The sequence below is a fragment of the Oryx dammah genome, unplaced genomic scaffold, assembly GCF_014754425.2.
Source record: "Oryx dammah isolate SB20612 unplaced genomic scaffold, SCBI_Odam_1.1 HiC_scaffold_6, whole genome shotgun sequence".
NCBI classification, from domain to species: domain Eukaryota; kingdom Metazoa; phylum Chordata; class Mammalia; order Artiodactyla; family Bovidae; genus Oryx; species Oryx dammah.
Window position 1 is genome coordinate 6,179,871 of NW_024070190.1, and position 21,037 is coordinate 6,200,907.

The following is a 21,037-nucleotide window of genomic DNA, read 5'->3' on the forward strand; positions in this document are numbered from 1 at the left end:
GGGTTGGGAAGATTGCCTGGGGAAGGAAATGGCAGCCCACTTCTGTATTCTTGCCTGGGAAATCCCTTGGACAAGGAGACTTGTGGGCTGCAGTCCATGGGGTCACAAAGGAGTCGGATATGATTTAGTGACTAAGCTACAACAACAATGGTTGATTTAAGTATTATATTTCTTTTTTTTTTAACTTTTTATTTTGTTTTGGGGTATGGTCAGTTAACCAACATTGCTGTAATAGTTTCAGGTACAGTATTATATTTCATGTGAATAGCTTAGTAATTCAGTATTTTTATAGGTTATGCTTCATACAAAGTAAATATAAAATGTTGATTATATTCCCTGTGCTATGAATTAATTCCTTGTAACTTACTGAATTTATACTTAGTAGGCTTGTACTTCTTTATTCTGTTCATCTGTTTCACATAGCTTTTACATCATGAGTTTGAAGTGCTAATTGTATGTACATTTTATTATACTGAGTACAGTTGGAAATAAGAATGTTCATCTATGTAATATCTAAAATCACCTCGTGCTCTACCGCTTACATATTTGGGAAATTTTTGGACTAGAGAAAAACAGTAGGAGAAATTCATTTCTTCATGGCACATAGCAGTGTAAACAGGCTGAACTCTAAACTTGTGTTGTGGCCGTTAAAACCAGATTCATATTGCACGTAGAATTTAATTTCAGCTAATCATAATTACCACTTTAAATTTATTCATGACTTTTTTTTAGTTTTTTAGCTTTTAACTTACAATTTTATAAATATTTTGAAAATGTTCTAATTTAGATTTTTAAACAGTTATACTTACTTTTGAAAATGGTTGATATACTCATATTTGAAAAATACTGCTTTGCTTGATTCATTTCTGATCTGGTACAAATTATGTTTCTTTCATAAATTGCTGGTAGATTTCTCTTACTGACTTGTTGGATAAGTAAACTCAGTGAGTACTGTTCTTTGTTGTAATAGGAAGATTTCAGTGAGTAGAATAAGAAAGGAGTTCCTGAAATCTCCTAATATTCTTGAAGTCATTCTCATCCTTCTTTTACTCTTTATCCAGTCCTACCCTGGATTTGTTTGTTTTTTCAGTGAGGGGCAGTATATATGTACGTTCAACTTACAGGCTTAAGTACTGTAATTGCAGTTAATGTCTGTCTTCCCATGCATTGATTTCCTTTCATTTCTCCATTAATGTCTGGACACAAGTAGGTTCTGTTCTCGAATTCCATATTGAGCTATTGGGCTACTTGTTAGCTTTTGAGGAAAATTTGACATTATACTTTGACTTAGTTTTGTGGATTTGAAGGATTTTACTTCTTCTCTCCTAACCTTCCCTTCTGATCTACATTTTTCTTCTATAGGATTATTATTTTTTTTTTTTTTTACCACCTACAGTCAGAGCTATAGTCAATTGGGTTCAGTTCAGTTCAGTCGCTCAGTTGTGTCCGACCCTGCAACCCTATGAATCACAGCACGCCAGGCCTCCCTATCCATCACCAACTCCTGGAGTATACTCAAACTCATGTGCATCGAGTTGGTGATGCCATCCAATCATCTCATCCTCTGTCATCTGCGGGGGGCGCTCCGCAGAAAGAGAGAGGCAGTGGAACTTCCCTCAGCAAAGCCGAGGGGTCCCGAGGAGAGGTGAGCCTGCTGTCCGCCAACCCAGCCCCTCGACGAGCGAGAGACAATCAGATGCGAAAGGGGTTCCGTCTAAGCAGTTCCGGTTTATTGTTGTAGGCTCTTGGTTTATAAAGGCAAGCAGGGAGGGGTTTGCGAGGGACTTTCCATAGTTGCACCAATCACATTAAAGGTCAAATCATCATGTGCCATCATTATAACAGGAGTCTATGGTGATCACGCGCTGTCTACGTGCACAGAAATCAAGAAAACCAATCAAGAGTTTTGACAGACAACTTAGGCCGCGCCCTCATCTCTTCCGCCAGGCGCCATCTTAGCTCTAAACCGCAAAGCTAGCCCTTCTTTTTTAAGGTTTCCCATTTAGGGCCCCACAGTCGTCCCCTTCTCCTCCTGCCCCCAATCCCTCCCAGCATCACAGTCTTTTCCAGTGAGTCAACTCTTTGCATGAGGTGTCCAAAGTATTGGAGTTTCAGCTTTAGCATCAGTCCTTCCAGTGACCACCCAGGACTGATCTCCTTTAGAACGGACTGGTTGGATCTCCTTGCAGTCCAAGGGACTCTCAAGAGTCTTCTCCAACACCACAGTTCAAAAGCATCAATTCTTCGGCGGTCAGCTTTCTTCACAGTCCAACTCTCACATCCATACATGACCACTGGAAAAACCATAGCCTTGACTAGATGGACCTTTGTTGACAAAGTAATATCTCTGCTTTTGAATATACTATCTAGGTTGGTCATAACTTTCCTTCCAAGGAGTAAGCGTCTTTTAATTTCATGGCTGTAGTCACCATCTGCAGTGATTTTGGAGCCCCCCAAAATAGTCTGACACTGTTTCCACTGTTTCCCCATCTGATTTGCCATGAAGTGATGGGACCAGATGGCATGATCTTCATTTTCTGAATGTTGAGCTTTAAGCCAACTTTTTCACTCTTCTCTTTCACTTTCATCAAGAGGCTTTTGAGTTCCTCTTCACTTTCTGCCATAAGGGTGGTGTCATCTGCATATCTGAGGTTATTGATATTTCTCCCGGCAATCTTGATTCCAGCTTGTGCTTCTTCCAGCTCAGCGTTTCTCATGATGTACTCTGCATAGAAGTTAAATAAGCAGGGTGACAATATACAGCTTTGATGTACTCCTTTTCCTATTTGGAACCAGTCTGTTGTTCCATGTCTAGTTCTAACTGTTGCTTCCTGACCTGCATATAGGTTTCTCAAGAGGCAGGTCAGATGGTCTGGTATTCCCATCTCTTTCAGAATTTTCCACAGTTTATTGTGATCCACACAGTCAGAGGCTTTGGCATAGTCAATAAAGCAGAAATAGATGTTTTTCTGGAACTCTCTTGCTTTTTCCATGATCCAGCGGATGTTGGCAATTTGATCTCTTGTTCCTCTGTCTTTTCTAAAACCAGCTTGAATATCTGGAAGTTCACGGTTCATGTATTGCTGAAGCCTGGCTTGGAGAATTTTGAGCATTACTTTACTAGCGTGTGAGATGAGGGCAATTGTGTGGTAGTTTGAGCATTCTTTGGCATTGCCTTTCTTTGGGATTGGAATGAGAACTGACCTTTCCAGTCCTGTGGCCACTGCTGAGTTTTCCAAATTTGCTGGCATATTGAGTGCAGCACTTTCACAGCATCATCTTTCAGGATTTGAAATAGCTCAACTGGAATTCCATCACCTCCACTAGCTTTGTTCATAGTGATGCTTTCTAAGGCCCACTTGACTTCACATTCCAGAATGTCTGGCTCTAGATGAGTGATCACACCATCGTGATTAATTGGTCATGAAGATCTTTTTTGTACAGTTCTGTGTATTCTTGCCACCTCTTCTTAATAACTTTTGCTTCTGTTAGGTCCATACCATTTCTGTCCTTTATTGAGCCCATCTTTGCATGAAATGTTCCCTCGGTATCTCTAATTTTCTTGACGAGATCTCTAGTCTTTCCCATTCTGTTGTTTTCCTCTATTTTTTAAGGAGTCTTATATTTTTGTTGTGAATGATTTTATGTTTTATTTTCTTTCATAATTTAAAAGAAAAACATGAACTTTTTTTTGGCAGAGTGCATGTCATCATCCTTATAAAAACTTTGAAAATTAATATGCTTAATTTTAACACTGCTGATGTCTGAGACATTGTTTTAAGCATTGATATGTATTTTTGATCCTGTAGCAACATTTTGAGGGACGTACTATTATTAGCCCTGTGTTATAGATGAGAATAATGAGGCTTAGGAAGGTTATGTAACTTACTCAAGATCTCATAGCTTGTCCAGTGGTAGAGCTGGGATTTCAACCTAGACAATCTGGTTCTGTAATCTCTGCGCTCCCAATATGTAGGTTTTCTCTCATTTTAACAAAATAAAAATTGCATTTCAATTACACGTGTTATATTTTCAGTGGAAACTGGAAAAAGTTTGCACCAAACAATTATTCATCTAAAAAGGACTTCTAGAGATTGCCTAGTTCAATGCCAATTCAATTCATGTGTGCTTAGGTTTGAATTTGCACCAGGGGCAGCAGAGCCTGTGTTACTTGACTGGAATTCTGGAATGCCTTTCACAAAACCATACTTCCTTTCTAATTTAAAGTCTCAAGAGATTTTAGCAACAGCTAATTTTTTTTCCCTATTGTTAAGGAGAGTATCGATGAGTCTTTCATAAAAGAAGCTATTTTAAGCCGATTAGATGATGACAGTATGGATGTTGTTTTGTCGGCTATAAGTGCTTTTGAGGTGAGTGACTTTGTTGTTCATTGAAGTGCATATTTTGCTTGTAAATATTTACTTACCCTTCTCATATGAATCACCTCTAGGCAGGAATATATTTGTAAATTATTCTTTTTTGGAAATAGTTCTGTTGAGATCACAGACTTTTTTTTTTTTTGAGATCACAGACTTTTAATTGGGGAGAGCACATAGGAGTAGTTAGATTACACAGCTTTATATATCTGGAAGTTCTTTTAAAATGGAAAAGTGCTTTTTATTAATAGTAAATTCCCGAGGTTCATGGGAAATTGGCTCCTGAGTGCCACTTTTGAAAAACTGCTCACATACAACTTTTAAATTATGTTGGGATTCTTGGGAGATAAATTCTCTTTTTTGGAGGAGGGGATAAATTCTTTATGATTCATAATTTTTTTAAGTTTAATAAACACCATATTTGAAGCAAGTAAAAATTTACTCATGGGTATTTTTTTCTCTCTAGATTTTCAAACAACACTTTAGTTCAGAAGTGACAGTTTCACATCTCCTGAATCTCTTTCGAAGAGCAGAACTTTCAAAAAATAGGGGATGGTAAGTATTTATATCTCCTCTTACAAATAAATTAGTGAAATTCTTGTATGAAATGCACTTTTATTTGGGTTTGTATGGGTCATAATCTTCTCTGTGTTTGAAATTTTTCTTAATAAAATGGAAAAACATATAATGTGTGACATAATGCTAAGATCTGGGAAGTAAGATGGGAGGCGACTTTAATTTTTTACTTTATATAATTTTGTGGGGTCTTTTTTTTTTTTTTTTACAAGAATAATATAATACTTTATAGCTAAAAACAGATACAAATACATTAAATAAAAAATAGACTCAGAGGCACATGACACTTTTTGTAATATTTGATGAGCTTTTATTATTTCATTTTTGGCACCTACCCTTTTTACATGGAAAACTGACTAAGCTCTTTAGAGAATGAGAGCGTGTCTTACAAGTTTTTATATCCTATGTAGTTGGACAGAACATAATATCTGTTCAGATATTATTTTTTTAACTTAAGAGTGAATCTTGGATTTCTAGTGGAGTTGAGACATAGTATAGTGTGATCTGTGTTTTATGTTATAATTAATGATCTCTCAAAAAAAAATTGGGCTTCCCCTGTGGCTCAGCTGGTAAAGAATCTGTCTGCGATGTGGGAGACCTGGGTTTGATCCCTGGGTTGGGAAGATCCCCAGAAGGGAAAGGCTACCCACTCCACTATTTTGGCTTGGAGAATTCCAGGGACTGAGTCCATGGGGTTGCGAAGAATCGGACACGACTGAGCAACTTTCACTTTCAAAAAAAAATATGGTTTGACAGAATTGATTTAACATTCATGCCCCAAATAACCCCTTTGTTAGCATGGATTTTATGTGATGTCTTGATGTTTCTTAGTAATGTATTTGGTAAAGAGACCAGGATAGTGTCAGTTAAGCTGGGAAAGTATAATGATGAGTTTTTGTTGAACTGAAGTCTAATGTGTCTCAACCAAATGTGTTTATGTATCTTTTAGGTACAGGGTACTTGAGATTGCAGCAGGCATACTGATTAAAGAGGAAATACTGGGTGAAAATGATGAGGTGTCGAATCAGGTGCTGGTGCATCTGTTGCCATTGATGATCATCAGCAGTGACGATATGGAATCTGCTGAGATGAAAATGGCTGTTTATTTATCAAAATCAGGAATTTGCTCTTTGCATCCTTTATTAAGAGGCTGGAAAGAAGGTAAGAGATGAAGTTGTTTTTCAGAAAAGGTAAACAAGTGACACTTTAAAGAAGGAAGATAATGACAATTAAAAATGGACAGTGATTGTTACTTGAAATTGTTTAGGTTACATGCCAGCAAGATTTTTAAAAATTTTTGCTAAAATGAAAAGTATACTTTGAAAAGGAAGCTGACCCACTGATGAATTCTAAATTGTATGAAAATAAAAATAAAAAGCAAACCTTCACAGGAAGATTGTAAAACTTTTGCCTAAATTCCTTACTCTGCATTCAAGTGAATGTTGGTGACATAAGCGCCCCTGGTGTTTGATTCTTATATATACATTCCTTTTTTTGTAAACAGCTCTTGAAAATGTGATTAAAAGCACAAAGTCAGAAGAACTAATTGGTGTAGCAAATCAGAAGATGGTTGAGTTGCTTGCTGACAATATAAATTCAGGGAATCCCTCTTCAATGTTAAAGATGGTAGGTACACTATTGAAGTCCACACCCTGGGTTTCCTTCTCAGAATCTTTCTGGACTCTCAGTGGTTACTTTACTAGGTTCTTCTTTTATTTAAAATAACTTTTCCATTCTTGAGTACTTTGTTTTGTTTTAAAAATATGTAGTGTTATTTAGTATATCTTGCAGATTGTTTGAAATCCTTAACATTTTGGAGAATTTATTTCATCATGGTTGTTTATTGGACCAGTAGGAATATAATGTACACTTTTTAATCTTTTTTCCTCTCATTTAAAGTATTAAAATCATGTTTTTTAAAAAAGAACAAAATATAATCTGAAAGAGGAGAAATTTTCTTTTGCCTAAATAAACCTTTCAAAAACATAAAAACATTTATCTAGTTGGCAGGTGCAATTATGTTCATTGTAATTTCTCAAATTATATTTTTAATTACACAGAAGTCAGTGCTTATTACTTTTTTAAGGTTTTATATTTATCATCTCTGAATATAGAACAAATGATGCCTAGATAGGCAGAGGTTGAGAAAATTGTCTTTATGCAAACCAAGAGCCACCATTAATGGCGTTTGTTTATTTTTCAAGGTAGAGGATTTAATAGGTGTTGGAGAGAAGGAATCCTTTAGCTTGAAGCAGAAAGTGACTTTTCATGTAGTCATGGCTGTGCTTGTCTCCTGCTGTTCGTCCTTGAAAGAAACTCACTTTCCATTTGCAACAAGAGTCTTCAGTTTGTTGCAGAAAAAAATAAAGAAGCTTGAAAGTGTCATTACTACAGTGGTAAGTAAGGAGTGCAGAGTCTCTGGAGAGTCGAGTGTTGAGACTACTTTGTCAATCACAGTAGAACTGAAAATTGGAGGCTGAGATGCTGAGTCTTTGGATTCTAGGAGTAGAATATGAAGTGGCCTTTTGTAGTAGTAGGTAATGAATTAGGCGCTCTCTTCCTTTTGCAGGAAATGTGATTGAGTAGTGGGATTTCAGGTTTGCGGTGTTTGTGTCTGATAATTGACTCTACTCTGTTATCTCTATTGGGCCATTTTCCGAGTTATACTTAACTACATCTAGTGATAAGGAATTCACTAGATACATTACTGTTTGAATAACATTGTTTTGTTCTGTTGTTTACTAAAACAGATCTTTTGTATTATTTTTATTTGGATTTTGCGAGCATATGATTATCTTTGACAGTCTTACATATTGATATTCTTACCTACTACCGCACCTTGAGGTTGCAGATTTCTTTCTTTTAATATCTGCCATAAATAGCGTCTCACAGTAGTGTCATCTTTATTTCTTGGGTTCCTTGTTGCAGGAGTTGCTCAAGAAGTATCGTGTTTTTCACATTCATTTGTACCCTTAGGATTTTATAAGTTCTATCACAGCCATTATAGCTAAATTTTTGTAAACTTTATAGAAATGAATCTTCATATTTTAAAAAAGTGGCCCAGGGAATTCCCTGGTGGTCTCGTGGCTAGGACTCTGCACTTTCACTGCTGGGGCCCAGGTTTGATCCCTGTCGGGAAGTTAAGATCCCACAAGCCATGAGGCTCAGCCAAAAACAATTAAAAAAATAAAACATAGTTCAGATGAGCCCTTTTTAACTTCTTTCTTTATTTTTTTGAATGCATGGTGACCTGGACTCTACTTGTTTTCAGTGATAAAGTATAGACAAATTGAACATTTTATTAATGGATAGATAACATGTTGTTTTATACCTGATACCCTTTCTGAACGTTTTGAGCATCTTTTTGGCTGTAGTAGCACATTGAGCCAATGAATTCCACCACCAAAGCCATTATCTTGAAAGTCTGGCTTTGGGTTATTTTACTTCCAAGTTATTACTCTGCACTTGCCTTGCAGAGTCTCATTTGTCATTTTCCTGCACTGCTTCTCATGCTTCCTGTTGGCATTTTAGTGTAATTCCTATGCACCTTAACTTTATGCTTCTTATTTAGAATCATCTGCAAATCTGGGGATTTGACCATGTATTATTCTTCAGATCAGCAGTAAAAGTGTGAAACGAGAAAAGTCTCTTTAAGGATCTCTTGGAAATGGAATTCCTTATCTTCTGTTTAGAAACATGCTTACCCTTTATTTGATAAAGCATAATTAACAGGAATAACATTTGATTTAGGGATGGGTTTTAAGAAAACACAGATAAAAATGAAGCCACGCTCAACTTATTTGTGTCTTTTCTTGTGAATAATGATGGTTAGATGTCTTAAAAAATCTGATTAAAACAACTAATGTCCCTACCCAAATACATGTATAGACAAAATTTTTGAAATTACACAATTGTACAGCCATTGCAGTCCATCTCTATAACTCATGTTCGGGACACCTTTGAATTAGTGCTGTTTTTGTTTTGCTTTAACATTTCAGGAGATCTCCCCAGAATGGCATTTTGAGTTGATGATGGACAGAGGGATACCGTTGGAGCTGTGGGCACATTACGTAAAACAGCTCAACACTGCCCAGCGGATTGACGTGGAGGACTCGGTGTTACTCTTGTTTTCACTGAAAAATTTTATTCATACTCTAAAGGCTCCTAAATCTTTCCCTAAAGGTAGGACAAGCCGTGAATCCCTTGAGGGTGATACTGTGGAAAACTGAAGTGTTAATTCTACAGTGTTGCTTGTCTTGAATGAAAAGTTTCCAGCAGTGTGTTCACAGACGCTTACGCGCCCTTTCCCGTTCTCTTCGCGTCCCCGTAGATGACACATGGTGGAATCCCGAACAGCTGCAAGAAGACAGCAGAGACTACCTGGGTCTGCTCATTGGGCTCTTTGAGACGGTTCTCAGTGGTGCTGATGCCGTTCACTTTCGGGTTCTGATGAAACTTTTCATAAAGGTACCAGGTCATCTTTTCCAGACATACTCTTCCCTTGAAGGTGATGTTATAGATTATTTCAGTTTTGGTAGTTTTTAATGAAATAGAAAGCAGACTTTTAAGCAGTGGAGTGTGTGATGATGGAGGCAGGCCGGTAAAGCTGTGCTGAATCATGACAGCAGCCCATAGGTTGGACAGAGACTGACATTGCTGCCGGCCTCCTAATGTATTAGTCCTGCTCAGGTATTTAATAATCACAACAGCCCAATATATCTGGCTGACTAATGCCATTACCAAAGAGAAACTGTGGTTCAGAGAGGCAGTTTAGGATGTGCAGAGCCACTCAGTAGAGAGATTTCATCACAGCACCATGACCTCCATGCTGCCAGGCCCAGTGGTCAGTTCTTTATCCTGTCTTAACCTCTAAACAGCGTGTGACACCGTTGACATGGGTCACTCCGCCCTTAAAGTACTTTCTCAGTGAGGCTTCCTAACATCATTCTTGTCTGGGTTGTCTGCTTGGTGACCTCATCCTTTTCATTGTTTGAGCCCAAAATTATAGAGAAGTCCTCTGAATATCACTGCCAGTAAGTCCTTTGAACTCATCTATATCCTTCCCAGTGGGTTAAAGTACCCAGCAGAGATGAATTTTAAAGTAACTAGACAAAGCAAAACATTGCAATAAATTATTTTTTGTAATTGTACACTAGAGGAAATTAGTGTACAAATTGGAACCAACTTACTTGAGTAAAGGGCTTCCCTAGTGGCTCAGATGGTAAAGAGTCTGCCTGCAATGCAGGAGTCCCAGGGTCAGTCCCTGGGTCGGAAAGGTCCTGTGGAGGAGGGAGTGGCTACCCACTCCAGTCTTCTTGCCTGGAGAGTCCCTTGGACAGAGGAACCTGGCGGGCTACAGTCCATGGGGTTGTGAAGAGCCAGACACGATTGAGCAACTAACACTTTACATACTATTTGAGTAAAGTTAACTTCACTATCTTTTTTTTTTTTTTTAGGTACATTTAGAAGATGTTTTTCAGTTATTCAAGTTCTTTTCTGTTTTATGGACCTATGGTTCTAGCCTTTCAGATCCACTCAACTGCAGAGTAACAGCAGCGCTGCAGACGCAAGCTCTTTATGTGGGCTGTGCCCTGCTCTCTTCTCAGAAGGCGCAGTGTAAACATCAGCTGGCATCTGCGTCTTCTCCAGGTACTACAAGTAGCCTTGTCCTGTTTTGTCATGACCAGCTGGTCATGCTTTCTCTGTGTGAGATGCGTGAAGGTTGTGGTTTGGAGAATTTGTTGTTATTAGTGTGAGTGCACTCTCTCCCTCTCTCTCTCTCTCGTGTGTGTGTGTGTGTAGGCTGTTTGTGGTTACTTTTATATTGCTTTTAAGTTCTAAATATGAATTGCAAAATCTTGCCAAAACAGATAACAAAAATGGTAGGTCATTAATTTGGGGTTTTTACTATCCAACTGTTCATTTTTTGAGTAGTAACAGGCTCTCTAGGGAAACCAAACCATCTTAATACAATTCAGCATTTAACTGATTGATTGTATAAAACTGGTCTCCATTCAGGCAGCCCTTCTGGATTTCTCTCTTTTATCTGGTATAAAGTAATTTTCAGGTTGGGCACTCAGTAATGAAACAGGCAAAAATAAAACTTATGTTTTTTATAAGTGAAATTATAAATTTTGCAAAACATGCAGAATTTCATAAAGTTGATATGAATATGATTTTGAGAAGTGGATTGACTTATAAAGTTATTGACAAATGAGAGGATCTCGCAGACCCCATAGTGACTGAAGGTGAGAAAGTCGATGAGGATGACGGAATCGTTTTAGTATGAGAGGAAGAAGAGTGGCCCGTGTGAAATCTGAGCATGCTCTTGATTTTGTCTTCCCAGATCACTCTTTATAAGTGGTCTGTGAAAGCAAAGTGAATGATCCTACATTTTCCTCAGAACAATTTCTCAGTATTTTATTAGCTCCTTGAAAGAGGACATAATTATGATTGTAATCAAAATTTTGTTATATGTGAGATAGATACAATTTCAAGTTTTACTTGCAGAGTTAATCCCATGAATGTAATTCTTCTTCCACTGCTTACTGCAAAATTGCAGTCCTCTTTTTAAATAGGTTTACTTTTTTTTTATGTTTTGGCTCTCCGTATCTTTACTGTTGCATGCAGGCTTTCTCGAGTTGTGATGAGCAGGGGCTACTCTAGTTTTGATGCATAGGCTTCTCGTTGTGGTGGTTTTTCTTGTTGGGCACAGGCTCTAGGGTGCTCCAGCTTCAGGAGTTGTGGTACACAGGCTTAGTTGCCTTTTGGCATGTGGAGTCTTCTCAGACCAGGGGTCAAACCCATGTCCCCTGTATTGGCAGGTGGGTTCTAGACCACCAGAAAGTCCTGGATTTACTTTTAAAAAGATGTATTTAGGTTTTTTGGATGTGAACTTCCTGCCCATTTCTTAAACTTATTCATTGAATACACTGCAAGCATCTTTCTATATTAATATATATAATTATATATTTTTAAATGTCTGCAGAATATTTTATATGGCGATATGCCATATTTTATGAAAATAGTTATCCACTGTTAAACTTGTGAGTTTTAAAAAAAAAGTCACAAGTAGTTAGATTTTCTACTTAGGTATGAAATGTGCTATCCTTTAGCATCAAAGGCAGTGGCTTCTCAGGGCCATGCCTCTTTGTGGGCAGCACAGTGGACCTAACGTTTCCTGTGGCCTTGCAGCAAGATGAGCTCCCTTCATATGCTTTCTGTCACCTCCCCCTTCCTAAAGTACTGTTGCATTTATGCTCCCTAGACATGTCACAGGACTGTTAAAAACAGGAGAGGTGCGTTCCATTCTGCCTGAAAGCTCAAGGACCACTAGCGTTGCCTAGGCCCAGATAGAGGGTGCTTGCTCATTGCACTTGTTCTCAGACCACTCCACTGAGAGTGTGCAGTGAGCTGCTGCTGCTGCTAAGTAGCTTCAGTCGTGTCCGACTCTGCGACCCTATGGACAGCAGCCCACCAGGCTCCTCTGTCCACAGGATTCTCTAGGCAAGAACACTGGAGAGGGTTGCCATTTCCTTCTCTGCAGTGAGCTTCTAGCCATACCTTACCCATAAGGAGTCTTGGCTGGTATTTGTTTTCATATAATTACAAAAAACATGATGTTGTTTAAAAGAAAAAGGACTGGAAATTCTAGCAAATAGATACCTGGGCCTGAAGCTGCCCTTGTGAATTCAGCTTTTCAGCTGTTCATTTCTGGCTTTATTTTGTAAATTAATTTTCTGGAGACCAGGAAAGTCTAACTTTTATATGACCTCAGAAAGGTATGAACACTTGTCATACTATTTCTTGGCATTCCAGAAGTAATATATATAGAATGGATCATTTCTAGCAAGATAAAAATTACCAAAATTTGCCCCAGTAATTAGCATGGAATAAAGCATAAATAACTAACTATTATAAAAGGAATTTAGTTCTCCTTATCCTAGAGACTTCTCTTCCAAAAAACCCTGATTCAGTTGCTTTCACAGATTCATTTTACCAGATCCTTGAAGACAGTTTATTTCAGTGTTGTTGAGCTGGGCAGGGCATAGAATGAAGGAAAGCTTCCAGATTTTGTTTAAAACCAGCACAACATGCTGACAGACAAAAGGCGATGGGTGCTTTGAATAATAATGTAACAGTTCTAAATAAAATATTTGTTGGGTCCAGGAGCATTATTTTAGAGAATAAACATTTCCCCAAAGTTCATTCCAGCAGGACAAAATTGGTTCAAAACTAGGAACTCTTATGTAATTGGCTAGAGAAAACTCATATAATCATGTCCAAAGATCTGAAAAGGCATGAGACAAAAATCAGTAACTATTCCTAATTAAGTGACAGCAGAAAAGGAGTAACATGATAAAAATACTTCTCAAATCAGAAGCTAGTATTTTTGCCACATTATTGGGGAAACAGAAACATTCTTGTTAAATTCATCAATTTTATTGAACATGGTTCTAGTTGGCAGAAATAGATGCCTTTCAAATACTAGTGAGATGTATGAATGATAAAGCTGATGTCCCAGATCTTTGGGGTTCTTAGGTTAAATATTAAACAGGACATCTGGCTAGTCATTTGGAAATATTAAAGAAGTTTGACTCCAGCCTTATTCCTTAGACAAAAATGTGAGCTGAACTAAAAATTGCACATTAAAAAGAAAACTTAGCTTTAGTGTTAGAAAATGTGGAGTATGTATGATCACTATCTAAATATAGAGGTAGATACTTTTTAAAGAGAGCACCTTTCTAAGCAACATATAAAGCTGGAAGAAAGATTCTTCTGTAAAGCTATAAAGTTTCCACGTCAAAAAGAATGTGAAAGCAAACATCAATTCAGGACAAAATATCTGCCAAGCCTGATGCACGAGTGGGTTATTTCCTCTGCACACTTGCTCAGGGGTGTATGTACAGGACATTTGTTGCAGCGGTTTTAATGCCAAAAGACTAGAAACAGTCTGAACTTTTACTAGGAAGGTACTAGTTTTTAAAAATATGGACAGCACAATCTAGCATTTGTGTACAATTTTAAAAGGCTGTTTAAGTTAGATATGTATGTATCAATAGTGGTATGGGAAACACTCCCAGTGTACACTGAGATGTGAGAACAGCTGTGCAGAATAGGACATGTACGTTCTGGTCGCATGTATTTTCAGACAAGCACACCAGTACACATCTAGCATTTCTCTAGGGTAGTGAAATGATTAAACAGTGACTTCAGGGAGGGGGTTTCAGCTGGGAGGAAAGCTTTCATGATGTACCGCTTGATACTGTTGCAACTTTATGCTGTTTCAGTGTTTTCAATCCTTACTTAAATGTTTTTCCCTTTGGTTTTAGTGGTGATATCTCTACTCATTAATCTGGGCAGCCCCATAAAAGAAGTGCGCAGGGCTGCCATTCACTGTCTCCAGGCCCTCAGTGGAGTGGCGTCCCGGTTTCACCTGGTCGTAGATCACGTGGTTCCTAAAGCAGAGGAGATCACCTCAGATGCCACCTACGTTGTTCAGGTAAACTCAGTGGCAGAGAAGATGGAGTGTGTGCAGACTGTTGTGGATGCCATTCTCCCCTTCGTTGACGTTCTGCTTTGCAGGGCATTTGATTAGATAAGTCATTGAATTTAGAAATTGATATGTCAGTATCTGCACATCTTTATCCCCTAATCTTAAAAAGATAGCAGTATCATGTTGCATTTCTGCTGTCTTGTCACTGGCTAAAAGACCAGTGTTGGTAGGAAGCTACCAGATGGGTAGTGATACCATTTTCTATCCAGGTTTCAAGGGGAAATGAAAAATGGTGAGCTGTGTCGCATCATTTGGGAAAGCATCTTCCCTGAGTAGCGCATGGAGCCCCCACCCCCTTTTTTTAAGCCACTTTTCTTTTTTGTATCCTAGGACTTGGCAACTTTATTTGAGGAACTGCAGAGTGAAAAGAAGCTGAAATCTCATCAGAAGTTATCTGAAACTTTGAAAAACCTCCTTTATTGTGTGTATAGTTGCCCATCTTATATTACAAAAGATTTGATGAAAGTACTTCAGGGCACCAACAATGAGGTATGTGTCATTTAAGTGGGCTCTATCCATTCCTGGGGATGGTGGTGAAGATTAATTAGTCATGTGTGTACAAGGCTGTGTGAGAGGTACATACATACACACTCAGGTGTGAATAGTTTGATATTAATGTGAGAGAGAGAAGAGCTGAGCTGGAGGAAAAAGATACAGGGTGCAAAAAACAAGCAGTAGTGCATTCCTGTCCATTTTAAAAATTGTGTGTTATCACTGTCTCATCATTAACTTGATGTTAAATGAATTTTAAAATCATAGGGAAAACTGCTGACAATACATTGATGAAAACCAGTTTGTGTTTATTCTCAGGTGAAAAATCTCCACAAAATAATAATATTTGAACATAAAAGTCTACATATATTTCAAAATTGTTTACTCTTTTTAAAAATATACATGGCTGTACATTTCTGGAGAGGTAATGGGGAGAAACAGAGCTTTCTCTATGAATCCAGGGAAGCCCGTGTTACAAAAGAAAGAGGTTTATGAACCACTTGTGTGATGGTTTGTGCTTGTAAGCCAGAGAAAACTGCTCCTTATCCTTGTGTTCCAAAAACTCCTCTGAACCTTACCAGTCTTGAGACTTGACTGCAAGTTGGAGAAGAGAAGGTTGAAGTAAGAGAGAGCTGTTTAGTCGCTAGGTCAAGTCTGACTCTTGTGACCCTGTGGACTGTAGCCCGCCAGGCTCCTCTGTCCATAGATTTCCCAGGTAAGAATACTTGAGTGGGTTGCCATTTCCGTCTCCAGGGGATCTTTCCAACCCAGAGATCAAACCTGAGTCTCCTGAATTGACAGATGAATTCTTTACCACTGACCCACTAGTGACGGAGAAGGCAGTGGCACTCCACTCCAGTACTCTTGCCTGGAAAATCCCATGGACGGAGGAGCCTGGTGGGCTGCAGTCCATGAGGTCGTGAAGAGTCGGACACGACTGAGCGACTTCACGTTCACTTTTCACTTTCATGTGTTGGAGAAGGAAATGTCAACCCACTCCAGTGTTCTTGCCTGGAGAATCCCAGGGACGGTGGAGCCTGGTGGGCTGCCATCTATGGGGTCGCACAGAGTCGGACACAACTGAAGCGACTTAGCAGCAGCAGCAAGCCACTAGTGAAGCCCAAAAGAGGATAAAATGGAGTAAAAGACATTTCATTATATTGTCCAGGCCAAGAAAATAGATGGCCTGTGTCAGCTCTGTGTCATTCCGGATACAGCTTAAACTAGGAATTGACAGTCTTATTCTATGAAGCAGTGTCCCCAGCTTCTTGGCACCAGAGACTGGTTTTGCGGAAGACAGTTTTTCCACAGAAGGGGTGGCGGGATGGTTTCGGGAAAATTCACGTGCATTACTTTTATTGTGCACTCTCTTTCTGTTTTGTGGCCATCTTGGGATAGTCCGCCTTGACTTTAAGGTTAGGGCTCATGCTCCTGTGAGAATCTAACGCCACCGCTGATCTGACTGTAGGAGAAATTCAGGCGGTAAAGCAAGTGATGGCGAGCAGCTGTAAATACAGATGAAGCTTCACTCACTCGTCTGCTGCTTACCTCCTACGGTGTGGCCCAGTTTCTAATGGGCCACAGCCCAGCCCCGGTCCACAACCCCGGGGTTGGGGATCCCGGCTGTAAAGGACCAAATAATAACTATTTTAGGCCCTGTGGCTGTACAGACTCTGTGGCAGATGCTCTGCTCTGCCATCATATTGCCAGAGCAGCCTTAGACAGTAAGTAAACAGAAGAGTATGCCTTTGATTTTCAACAAAATTTACAAAAACAGATGGTCCTCTGAACATGTCCTGCAGGCCATAATTTGCTGGCTGCTGCTTGAGTTATTGAAGACTTCACATACATAATTTGAATTAATATTAATTATACCAAGCTGGAAATGTGTGGAAAAGCTTAATTTTATTTTTGTAGTCTAAAACTTCCATTTGTATTTCTTGTTTTTAGAAAGCCTTAGAATGCCCACAGATTATTACTGCTGAAAGATTCAGAGCTTTTGATTATTACAGACTGAACTGTCATGAGAGACCTGGGTGCCTTAGTTGGATTAATAGCTGTCCTTATGTCTAAGAGGTCATTACTGTTGGTTTTTTTCTTCTGTGTTAAGCTTCTAGTCTTACAACATATCTTTGGGTGTTTTTGTACAGCAAGGAAAAACTTGCATCAGTATAAATAACTATTTACTAATAAATTTTCCAAACTTTAGCTGGTGCTTTCTCAGCTCTTGTCAATGATTGACCAACTTTTAGAAAAGAGCCAGAAGGAGCCCACAGCTGTCCTGAAAGATGAGGCCATTGCCCTGCATCTCGCTCTGGGAAAGTATAATGAATATTCAGCTTCTCTTTTACATAAGGACCCGAAGAGTCTAGATATATTTTTAAAAGCTGTGCACACAACAAAGGAACTTTGTACGGGAATGCCAACCATTCAGATTACAGCTCTCGAAAAGGTCAGTGATTTCTTTCAGAGATTAAAGCATGTTAAGCTTTTGAAAATTTGTAATGTTTACTTCGAGAAGATAAAATGGTCTGAACATGTTTCAAAGGAATATGATATATTTGACCCATTTTTTCAAAACTGGATGATGTACATGAGTCATTTAAACTGACAAAATGGGGACCAATTTCACATTGTAAGACAATGATGGAAACATCATTTTTAGAATTCAGGTTTGTTCATTGATCTCAATTGCCTTTTTTCTGCCTCTAGATTACGAAGCCATTTTTTGCAGCTATAACAGATGAAAAGGTTCAGCAGAAGCTTTTGTGTGTGTTGTTTGATTTATTGGTGAACTGTAAGAATTCACATTGTTCTCAGACTGTTAGCAGTGTTTTCAAAGGGGTAAGTTGCAAACTTGTCATTTGTTTATTAATTTTATTAATATTTATTCTCTTCCAAGTAATGCCATGTTTAAGTCTTCTTCCTTTTGTAATTCCTTTAGGAAGTCAGATATTCCCATTAGACAGAATCATAGAAAAGTAGGTCATAGAGAAGTGCAAAATCAAAGTTGTAAGTCCTCACTGTTACTTTTATGGTATGAAATATTTAGTTTTGAACGGTAGGGTATGTGTTAGTTTAGGTGTTACTCACCTCCTAGGCAAGAACAGGAAGGAATAGTGACTTGATGTTCAGCAGGGTCACGGATTATTCTACTTAATTTAAGTTGTTTAACGACACATAGAATGGAATTGAGAATCTGCTCATTGGTTTATATGTATGTTAAAACCTAGCTGTAGATCTGAATAACTACCTAATTACCCTGTGTGTTGCTTTGTTGTGCTTTTTAGGGAAACTTTCTTTCACAGAAATACATAATAGCATGGTGAAGTCCTAGTATCCAGATTCTGCAGTTCTCAGAATTACAATATATTTTCTTAGATTTCTAAGAAAATTTGTTCTAAGTGGAACAAATTAAGGTACAGAGCAGTGTGATAATGTGCTCCTGTGTGTGTCTAATCATTATAGAGCTGTTGGTATATGGAAAATTCCCCAAGGAATACATAAGGGGTTGTCAGTGAAGTTTCCCTTTGGGTATTGGACTGGGCTCTAGGGTCATAGGGAGATGTAAAATGGGACAGAGAGCATTGTATCTCTTAAAATCTACGTAAACTGCTCTAATCCCGTGGAATCCTATGATCACCTGTTCCTCCTTAATATTCTAGATTTCTGTTAATGCTGAACAAGTCAGAATAGAACTGGAGCCACCAGAGAAAGCCAAGTCCTTAGGCACAGTTCAGCAGACGAGGAGGCAGAAGATGCAGCCCAAGTAAGCTTTCCCCAGGCCGTGAATGTTTGGGACCATTGTGACTTTTTTGGATGCCCATCAGTGTGGCATAATTGGTTACAATAGTTTGTACTTAACATTGACAGTATTTGCTTTTCTTTTTGTCTTGTCCGGTTCCCAGAAAATCCCAAGATCAAGAATCTGTCCAGGAAGTTGGAGGTTCTTACTGGCAAAGAGTAACCCTCATCCTGGAATTACTGCAGCACAAAAAGAAACTCAAAAATCCTCAGATACTGATACCGACTCTTTTTAACCTGCTGTCGAGGTAATGACACTTGCTTTGATCTGTGCGAGAATAAGATTCTAATTCTTGCCTGTTTTCACACTCTCTTCTTGCTCTGCTAGTCTGTAAAACAATGCAAGTTGAATACTATGGTTGGAAGATTTAAAGAATGGTTATAGGAACCTGTTTGCCAAGGCCTGAAACTAGCCTTCATCCTGTATTGTGTAGTAAATGAGCACTTACCTTGCAGCCTGCTTTCCCGCTTCATGTTCAATACTGTGTCCCTGGGGCATCATGACTTCTGTTTAAGGATGTAGTGTGACACCTGGTGTCTTTTAGCCCTGCATCATTAGATAGCCATAGTGTGTGCCTTGCATGGTGGATGTGTGCTCTCGTCTGAAGAAAAAGTAATTCTCAAGGTTGTCCTCTAAGAAGGTTCAAAATGGGTTGATGGAAAGTTCAGTAGAAAGGAGAGGTAATGTGACGTCAGCACCTGCCTGCAATAGAAGAATCAGCGTTGGAAATCTCACAGTGTTTCTAGACATAATGTTAATATTTTAGCTCTTCCTCATTTAATATATGCTCTAGGCATTGGTCATTACTGCAGAACTGAAACTGTACAACCCCTTCATTTCCCATCGTTTCTCTTCCGGGATTCCTGAAGGTGTTTAGAGCCTTTGCCACCGGAGCAGGGAAGCATGGAATACACCAAACAGTTAATTCTTAGTTGTCTGCTTAACATCTGCCAAAAACTGTCTCCAGAAGGTGGCAGAATACCCAGAGGTGCGTACTTTGTTGGAAGCAAGTGGGGAAGGATTGTCTGCTCTGAGTGTGAATGTACCTACCACTTGGAGACTTTTTATTTCTTGCCCTGTAGACATTCTGGATGAGGAGAAATTCAACGTGGAATTGATAGTCCAGTGCATCCGTGTTTCTGAGATGCCTCAGACCCATCACCATGCCCTTCTGCTCTTGGGTACTGTTGCTGGAATCTTTCCTGTAAGTGTTAATGATTTTAAAGCTTATGCAGGTATTTTTGATGTTTTCTTCCGTGGACATATATAGGCGCACATGGTTGGGATTCTGTGACGTTCTGGATCTTACAGTGCAGGTGGGACTCCCAGGCCTGCCTCTTTAGTTGAGGCAGTGAGCTGGTTGATCTTTCTAAGCTTTGGCTCCGCCTTTTGTAAAGTGTAAAATACAGTAACCTTTATAGAATCGTGAGAGTGGGACTGGATAATTTATGGTTAGCACTTAGCGTGGCACTTGGTGCAAGGTAACTCCAGTAAGTGGACTTTAAAGTAATTTGATTATAAACTACCTCCGTTAAAGAAATCATGTTCCTTATAGAAATAATTCATTTAAAGATTTTTGAAGAGATGGAAATTATTTTCATCTAAGGGCTATGTTCCTAACTGACGATTTTTGGTTCTCCATGAGCTTCTGTGGGTCTCTTAGTCTACTAAAATCATGTGTAAGATTTAATGTGTATAGGATTTTTTTTTTCCCTTGGTATAGAGTCAGTAGTCCTCAAAGGGATTGATAATCCAGAAACAATTAAGAATCATTGATATTTTTCTTTTGTTTTTATTGAAATATAGTTCGTATTGTTACAAAGTCTACCTATTTGAAGTGTGGGATTTAGTGGTTTTAGTTTACTCACAGAGCTGTACAGCTGTCACCATTGTGTATTTCCAGAACACTTTCCTCAGCCTCAGAGAGAAGCCCCGTATGCGTTTGCGTTTGCGTTCAGTCCCCACTCCCTTTGCCACCAGCGCCACCACCTCTGGCAGCCACCTATCTGCTCTTCTGTTCTGGACGTTTCCTGTGAATGGAATCATATAATATGTGGCCTTTTTTGTGTCTGACTTTCTGCACTTCGCATGTTTTCAAGGCTAATCCATTTGGAAGCTTGAATCAACACTCCTTTTATGGCTGAGTAGTAAACCGTTGTAGGACTTTTCCTAGTAGCTCAATGGTAAAGAATCCACCAGCAATGCAGGAGACATGGTTCAATCCCTGGGTTG

The 21,037-nt window shown here is 38.8% G+C and overlaps 1 protein-coding gene across 3 annotated transcripts in view; it reads left to right on the forward strand.

The window, feature by feature from the left end:
• The window catches only part of LOC120865410 (HEAT repeat-containing protein 1), a 50,724-nt gene that overhangs the window by 13,487 nt on the left and 16,200 nt on the right, over positions 1 to 21,037 (forward strand). For all 3 annotated transcript variants that reach the window (XR_005721392.1, XR_005721393.1, XM_040242685.1), the window contains 16 exons: positions 4,275 to 4,370; positions 4,843 to 4,931; positions 5,902 to 6,113; positions 6,457 to 6,578; positions 7,157 to 7,348; positions 8,951 to 9,134; positions 9,283 to 9,419; positions 10,409 to 10,601; positions 14,285 to 14,454; positions 14,839 to 14,997; positions 17,210 to 17,452; positions 17,713 to 17,844; positions 18,666 to 18,769; positions 18,909 to 19,052; positions 19,675 to 19,793; positions 19,888 to 20,009. Coding sequence is in view for 1 of the 3 variants with exons in the window: in XM_040242685.1 (XP_040098619.1) it covers positions 4,275 to 4,370; positions 4,843 to 4,931; positions 5,902 to 6,113; positions 6,457 to 6,578; positions 7,157 to 7,348; positions 8,951 to 9,134; positions 9,283 to 9,419; positions 10,409 to 10,601; positions 14,285 to 14,454; positions 14,839 to 14,997; positions 17,210 to 17,452; positions 17,713 to 17,844; positions 18,666 to 18,769; positions 18,909 to 19,052; positions 19,675 to 19,793; positions 19,888 to 20,009 (2,418 nt within the window). In the remaining 2 variants the exon portion in view is untranslated. The remainder of the gene's footprint in view (positions 1 to 4,274; positions 4,371 to 4,842; positions 4,932 to 5,901; positions 6,114 to 6,456; positions 6,579 to 7,156; positions 7,349 to 8,950; positions 9,135 to 9,282; positions 9,420 to 10,408; positions 10,602 to 14,284; positions 14,455 to 14,838; positions 14,998 to 17,209; positions 17,453 to 17,712; positions 17,845 to 18,665; positions 18,770 to 18,908; positions 19,053 to 19,674; positions 19,794 to 19,887; positions 20,010 to 21,037) is intronic.